Consider the following 8,375-nt stretch of genomic DNA (forward strand, 5'->3'; position numbering starts at 1 on the left):
AGCTGAAAGTAATGATGGCTACCATATCATTCTGAAATAACCCTCTTCTATGTATGTTGGGACTTACAACATTATGATGCCTCACTGCAACCCAGACTGAAAAGATGGAAAACTCATTTGTATAAAAGTGTTCTTATTAACTGAATGCCCTAGCAGAAAAATTAAAGTGTGTAAATTTCAGAGTGTTGGGGACTAGACATGGTCTTCGGAGTTCATCTGATTATTGTTTTGAATTGCCTTTCCTTTTTAGAACTACCTGTATGCATTTTTGTTCATTGTTCAAAACCATGTGCCTTATTAAAACAAAAACAACTTAATATGAAAAGCACTTCTCTCAAACCTCCAGGGACTAGCATTATAAAGGCTGATCATCCTGGTTACAAATGTAGCTAAATGTATATACTGTACTACTTTTCCTTCTCTTCCTAGGTAATATAGATAACCAGACAGCTACGGATTCTTTCTTCTTAAAGCAAATTTGCAATCATCATCTAAATTCCTAAGGAGGGTAGTTACTTTCCTGCATGCTTTTTTTGTTGTTGCATCTGACACAGACCAAGCAGAAGCGCTATTTCCAAACCCCCCCCTTAATTATTAATTTATAACTCTTACTTGCTCATTTTAATTAGGTGGCTTTGTTTTAGGACTTCAAATTGAAAAAAGGACAAACCAGGGCAAATTTTGCCCTCAGCTGAATTGTGCCCCTCATTTGTGGCTATGATATTTCCCCCCAGTAAAACTCAACAGCTACCACTGAGATCTGTTGGAGAAATGAAAAGGGCTGACCGGAGAAATGGGCAGGTTTTGCTGCACATCCAGTTTGCAGTTGCCCCATGGAACTCCGTGAGAGATTTAACTTTGGAAGAAAGCACACTAGGGCTCTCTCTCTCTCTCTCTCTCTCTCTCTCTCTCTCTCTCTCTGTGTGTGTGTGTGTGTGTGGAGAGAAGTTATATATGAGGGGAGAGGTTAGCAAATACTTATCCTCCAGGGCATGGAGCAAGCACTGACCCTCATCCAGTAATGTGTTCACAAACTGGTCTCCTTTCTGCTATAAAACTAAACTGGTTCCATTCACTTGTATGACAGAAGGTTATAGGTTTGGTCAAAGATCTCTCACGTGCCTTGGACTTTGCTTATGGCTGTGAGCAACGTTTCTTCCTCCTCTTCGGAACACTCTGGTTTTGGGCTCCTTGCTTCAAAAGCTCTCAAGGCAATGTTGTCGCTAAGGGAAAGAGGAAAGATGGAAACTTTGCATTCCTCTCCTCATGTCTACCCTTCCCTGGCAGATGTATGTGCATATCATATGCCTGCTTCACCAACAATTGTATGTTAAGCTTCAAGGTCTGTGCTGTTTCCACTTGCATCTATGGATTTGAATATTCTCTATTTGTTTTTAAGAAACAGTTGCACCTAATTCTGTTTTTTTTTCCTTTTTCTCTTTACACCTCATCCTGCTACCACTTCTTCCTTTTGAGTACGCATTATAGAAGCTTGTATATAGGTAGGTATAAATAGAGACACTCATGGTCTTAACTTTAAATATTTAAAAGCAAGAGTCCCATAATTTTGGGGGCTGTTTTAACATGGCTCTGAAGTTGTCAGTAAAACTAAGGAATCTTGCAAATTTTCATAATACTTAAGAAGTTAAATGGATGTACCAATACAGTAATCATAAAGAAGTATAGGAAGCAAAATATTCAGAAAGAAATGTCCCATAGTCTAACTGGGGAGGTGTTTGCTCTGTTGATTTCTCAGTTCTGCCCCAATCCAGAAATTGGATATAATTTTTTTCTCTTACCCAAATTACCCCCTAAGTGATTCTAATGTATTAATGTATTTTCAGATATTAATGTCACAGGACATACTGTCATAAAGGCAGACAGCTACTTCTGTGGCAAAATAAGTCTAATTACTTTGCTGATATGAGTGCCTTCTTGTGATGCTCTTTTCTAAAATGTGTGTTTTTGTTGTTGTTCCCCTATCGCTTAATTTGGCAACTGAGGCTGCAATCCTGTACCCGCTTATCTGGAAGTAAAGTCTCATTGAACTCAATGGGCCTAAGCTGCTGAGTAGACAGGAGTGTGCAGATTGTGCTGTGAGCGATCTTATGAAAATCTTTGTGTATAAGTAACACTTTCCTCTACTAATATTGTAAAGAATGTTAAGCTGGACGGACACACGCACAGGGTTATGCGGTCAGTCTATCATTGAGCTGGACACTTGCACCCTGATCCATTGAGTGCAGTGGGTGTGCAGAAGCAGGCTTCTGTGCAGTGATTCCCTGCTGCATCAGGAACCATGCATACAGAAGAGTAACGCACATGTAACTCCCTTGTTTGGTTAAGGGCACTGCCTGCAGTGCTGGTCACTGAAGTAGGATGGTGCATTCAATGGCCAACAGATGGCCAACGCCCAGATGGGTTGGAAAGACTTTATATGGCTGCCTCCTCTAACATTTGACAGGTATCTGTTGGGTTGAGTGCACATGGCTCATTCCTCGTGTGCAACAGTGCATGGGGCTCCTTCAATAAAGGAGAACTTGCCTTTATCTGACTCACAGAGTGAAGGGAAACATAAAAAAATATTTTTACACTCCCTGAATGGCTCTAATGGGCACAGCTATCATAGAATAATGTAAATCATGGTTCAAAATTACATTTAGCACATTTGTAATTTGTTGTGTTTCACAGAAGTATAAACACTGTACTTTTGGTAAAGGAAATCCTGACTTCTTTAACATAATAATTAATAATAATAATAATCACAGCTTTTTATAGCAGATGGGTAGATAACCATAGAAACAGACTGGAGAAAGCTTGATATATTTTAAGTTAACAAGTGCTGAGCTGTTGCTGAGCTGTCTGTGTTAATAACAACACATTTTCCCTGGCTTATTTGTACCTCTGAAACACTGAACTAGAATTCTTTATAGTCCTCCAAAGGAAGATGACATTTATTAGGTGGAGTTAGCATTAACGTGCCGATTACTTCAACACGCACATAGGAAAACATTGTTTGCCAATATTCCATTTCACTGTCGCTGTAGTCTGGGATAAGGTGTGTAAACCTCATTTTGGGACTGGAGTTTTCAGCATGCACAAGGAAGTTGACTAACTTTAATACTTTTTAATAGGCTTGTCTCAGGAAAAGCTTTAAATTAGTACCTCCCCACCCCCCTTGTCAAATGTATATTTGTGTGTTTTGCACTCGACTTTGTTATCTTCTGGAGGGGGGAAAGCTCTTAAATCTCTCTCTTAAAAATTAAATTTCTTTTGTCTGATTGGGGGTAGGTATTTCTGTCTTTCAAAGGGTAATGGGAGTTCAGTTTTCTTCACCTGTAATGAAGCAACCATTTAAATGGGTGTGATTTAAATGAAGGGGGGAGGAAGGGAGGTCAAGGATAAAGAGTTGTGAGTATACTGCCAGATTCTCTCTTGGTTTTTATATATAGATTTTTTTAAAAAAAACAAAAACGAAACCTGCATATTTTGCACTGGCCATTCTACTGTTGTACAGAAGAAAAGACACATCTGTATTTAGACTCTGTGCTCCAGTAAAAATGCAAATAAACTTTGTAAGAAATACCTTGCACTTTTTACGTAGATGGATCGTGTGTTTTCACCGTATAACATTTAAGTACTTCCTGTTTGGGTTTACTCTTGCGACTTCAGAACCAACATCAACATCAGGGCCTGCTCCAGTTGGACAGTCCACTAAACACATACATGCATCTCCAGGACCACATTTATATTTCATATACTATTATTTGTTTTAGTAGTTTGAAATTGTAGACCCCCTTGGGTGTGTTGGCAAAAAAGGTGGTATGTAAATATCAGCTAGTATCTAATGTAGCTCTAGCAATACATCCCATTCATTGCAAGGTTTTCTACCCACATATCGTCCTCCCAGGCAAGAGCTATGCAAAGGATTTGTCAGAAATGGGCCTCTTTCAGGAGAAGAGAGTTTGAAAGGTGTTACTAGTAGGCTGGTTAAAAGCTAAACCTCTGCTGCTCAGGTTTCCTATGGATGGGGATGCATTGGTGCTAGAATTATGATAGGGGGCGGGTAAGACGGAAGAGAGCAAATTCACAAGTTTAGCCAGATCACAACCTCCATGCACAACCTCTGTATAGCCTCATTAAGTTGCTGTGGTGTCACAAAAAGTAAATTATGGTTCCCTTTGCCCTACTGGCTTTCATCAACACTCTGGAAATGGGGACATCTGAACAGGAAATGGAAAGATCCCATAGAGCTGTAGCAGGTCATTAAAAAATGTTCATGGTGACTGGCATATTCTTCAGAATCTGGTACCAGCTAAGGAAAGTTTTTAGCCTGAAAACTGCAAAGACCTCGAAATCAAACCTATTGCCACCCTGGCTTATACAAAGTCCTTAATAATCCATATTTCCAATCTATTCTATGTCCTTGTGAAAACTCCCTATTATTGTAGCCATAATAAGGAATGGTTTGCTTGGCCTTGGGTCCTCCTCTAGAGACTAATTTCAGCCCTGAAAATAGAGATAATTTTTTTGTGACTGGGGTGAAGGCACACATGAGGTTTAACTGCTGAAGACAAGGCAGCTGGTTGGAGACAATGGAGGAGTAAGCATTTGGGAGTGAAGTCAAGCTGTTGGAAGGTTACAGTGCCTGCTGTGGCTGTAGAGACCGATGCAGGAGAGACATGTTTTGTTGCATATAATGTTCTCCCCTCCACCACCACCACCAAGTAGCCCTAGTCCCATGCAGTCAAAAGAAATGGCTTCAATTTAGGCAGGTTTGGGCTGCACAGCTGTTATTTGTTTTTGATGTTTCTACTTCTGTAGTGGCTCACAGTACTCTTTAAAACAGGGGCCAGCAAACTTTTTCAGCAGGGGACCGGTCTGCTGTCCCTCAGACATTTTGGGGGTCTGGACTATATTTTGGAGAGAAAAAAATGATGCAAGAGCACCACGAGCCCCGGTGGCTGCTTATCTGTGTCTTGCGAGCGGCAGGACAATGAGCGGCATGTGAAAGGGCTCCAGAGAGGGGCTGCTTAAAATGGCGGCAGCTCTGGCACAAACAAAGCCCAGCCCCCTTCCTCTTCTTGGCAGGGCGGGGAGAAGCCAGGAGGAGGGAGGGAGGATGTGCCGCCGTGTGAGTGAGAGGGAGGGAGAGGGAAAGCACACGCGCTGGTGATCCACGCGGCGATTCCCGCGTCAGATCGAGAAGGCAATTGGGCCTGACCCGGCCTGTGGGCCTTAGTTTGCTGACCCATGCTTTAAAAGGTTGCTTACGAAATACTCTTATACAGTGGTACCTCAGGTTAAGTACTTAATTCGTTCCAGAGGTCTGTTCTCAACCTGAAACTATTCTTATCCTGAAGCACCACTTTAGCTAATGGGACCTCCCGTGCTGCCACGCCGCCGGAGCACTCTTTCTGTTCTCATCCTGAAGCAAAGTTCTTAACCTGAAGCACTATTTCTGGGTTAGCGGAGTCTGTAACCTGAAGAGAATGTAACCTGATGCGTATGTAACCCAAGGTACCACTGCATGCTCACTCCCCCAAGTCATGAAAAATTCTGGAGGCAGCATGACCTCCCAAAGTGCTTCAACCTTTGATAGTGTACAGTCTCTGCCTTCCAAACTGCCCATTTCCCCCTCCCTTGATCTCTCTCTTCTGTATACACCCACCCACACACACCTGGAGAAGTGTTGGCTTTTATAAGCATCTCATTGGAAAACAGAGTTCCAACCAACAGAAGACCCATCTCTTTATCACTGTGTTGGATGAACACCTCACTCCCAGTGGCAGGAGCATCCCCTGAGTAGAGTTACAAGGAACGGTTGGCCAGCAGCTGTAGCAATATGAAGAACACTTGAAAAACAACCCAGGGAATAGTAAGAAGAGTAAGAATCCACAGCAGCCATCCAAGTCCCTCCCCGCCCCCCAAATTCACAATGCTGCTAACTAATTTGTTCCAAATACTTATTAGAATACAGTGTCCATGATTTCACTGAGCATTAAGTACTGAGAAGTGTCAGGCAGTAAAAGTCAATTTTGTTGGGGCATTTGACAGCTTTCTTTGGCTCCATGAGGTTTAGAAATGGTTCAAGATGCCATGGAAGCAAACAAATGCCCTTGCCAAACTCTGACAGCGGACTTAAGGGGGGGGGGATAGATTAGAAAGCCACCAGAAGCCAATGGCTATAATTGGATTAAAGTTGAACCGATTTTTTTTCTTACTATAAAGAATCCTTCATAAAATGAGGAAAGAAATATTGAGGTTAGAACAACTTGGCCAAACCTTTCCACTAATCTGCTTTAAATCTACACAGCAAGGAAGCTATGTTTTAAACTTGATTTTTCGCCTTGTAATAATACAGCTTTTCATTAAGGGTCAGTAACACAGCCAACAGTAATTGATGAACAGCACAGCAGTACATACCAATGTACCTTACAAACAAGGCTAACTACATATTTATTCTTCCTCTGGGGTAACCCCAGCTTACTCTACTTTCGCAATGTGTCTGAGAGATGTACTTGTAATTAACATGCCACATGTCCATTTATTAACATAGGTTGCAATCCTGCAGACCGCCTATGTGGGTTGGAAGCCCCATTAAACTCAACAGGATTTACTTATCAATCTCCTATATGCAGCAACCTGGGAGGAAGTCCCATTGAGCTCAGTGGAGTTTACTTCTGAGCACTAGTTCAGGGTTGTTCGATTTTTGTACAATTTGTCCCTTTCATTTAATTTTTGTTTGGAGAACAATATATCTGTATCAAGTTGAAAAACCTCTGGGTGCAGTAAACATGTCATAGGTTCGAGTCAATCAATGCAGTCTACAGCTGGATTTTGCTGCAAAAACACAAAATGGGTTTTGTTTGAGGTCAGTATGGGGGAGAAAGACTAACTGTTTCAACAACATGATGTGAGTCATGAATACTCTTTCACAAAGGCAAGGTGCACGCAATATTTACACCACAATTAACGTAAGTAACAACCTAAGAATTTATCATACTGTGGCACCACATTCTTTTGTTTACTTAAATGATTTGCAAACTTTTGTTATCCTCAGAAGCTTACAAGGAATTCCTCAACGAAAAGATCATTAATGGCAAAGACAGTTGTCCACCATTATTAATCTTTTCTATTAATCTTGTCCATGTGTGTGTATAATTTATTTCATTAAACATTTATGCCACTTGATTGTAAAAAAAAACAACCACCTTAAATCAGTTTTACAAAAAGAATAAAACAATAGTTGCCAATAAAAACAGCTATTTAGAACATTAAAAATATAAAAATAAAATCAGTGATAAGCTAAAAACAGATAAAAACATATGTCGACATTCTACATTATCTGGGTAAGTCTTGCCTAAACAAAAGGTTTTGAGTAGGTACTAAAAAAAATGCAGTGAAGGCACCTGACAGATGTCAATGTTATGAGAAAAAAACCTGCTCCCTTTCCCTTATGGGATACCCAAGAGCCCGTATTGAGTCCTTTTGTAAGTTCTCTATTGGTAGGAGAAAATAACAGAGACCAACCAGAGAATATTGAGAAGCAAAGCAGCTAGTAAGCCTGATCTTTATTAAAGCTGTTGCAACAGGGTGCTCCTCTCACACACACACAGGAGGGGGGGAGGGACCCCGAGCCATGCGCGCAAGCCCTTACATAGACATTTTAAATTGCCTGCCCTGGAGTCCAAGACCACCCCCAGAAACATCAGGCATACATCACAGAAGGGGTGTGACCCAAGACCACCCCCTTAATACATCAGAGAAGGGGCGGAAATCTGGGTGTGTTGTTTCTTCCTGTCTGCAAGGTTACCTGATTGGATTACCTGGGCATCCTGGCCACTCTTTTGTTATAACTACTCAATTCCTGAATCCAGGTCACAGGCTCACACCCTATTCATATCTTAAATGTGCCCTTAAGACAGGATTTGTGAAAGAGAGAATGGGGAGATTTCCCATTTCCTTTGACCTTGCAGAGAAATATTTGAGGTCATTTTGGGACAGAGAAAATGGTTTCAGGACTTTTCTGTGGGTTTCAGACATGTGGTTTACATATTTGTATGTGTTTGCTTGGTACATTTATGAACATCTATTATATATATATATATATATATATATAATACCTTAAATTTTTAATAACATCAATAAGTGTGGCCCCCCCCCAAAAAAGGATGGGTGCTGCCACACTAAAAGATTGTTTTCTTACAAATATGGAATGAGCATTTATTTTATTTATTTCTTACAATTTATACACCACTTGCTTGTAAAAAAAGAAACAACCTCAAAGTGTTTCTTGCTTCATAGAAATATGTGGCAGCTGTAACCTACCAAGGTTTGCTGAATATATATTTTTATAAAGAAAATTAAACAAT

General features: G+C 40.7%; 1 protein-coding gene across 1 annotated transcript in view; it reads left to right on the top strand.

The window, feature by feature from the left end:
• TFCP2L1 (transcription factor CP2 like 1) overlaps nt 1–3,585 on the top strand; it is a 39,160-nt gene extending 35,575 nt beyond the window's left edge. Inside the window, exon 15 of the mRNA XM_083430938.1 lies at nt 3–3,585. Coding sequence (XP_083287064.1) covers nt 3–40 — 38 coding nt within the window. The 3' untranslated portion in view covers nt 41–3,585. The remainder of the gene's footprint in view (nt 1–2) is intronic.
• Nucleotides 3,586–8,375: the final 4,790 nt, after the last annotated feature.

Source organism: Podarcis tiliguerta (assembly GCF_965153285.1).
Source record: "Podarcis tiliguerta genome assembly, chromosome: 1".
In the NCBI taxonomy this organism is placed as follows: Eukaryota; Metazoa; Chordata; class Lepidosauria; order Squamata; family Lacertidae; genus Podarcis; species Podarcis tiliguerta.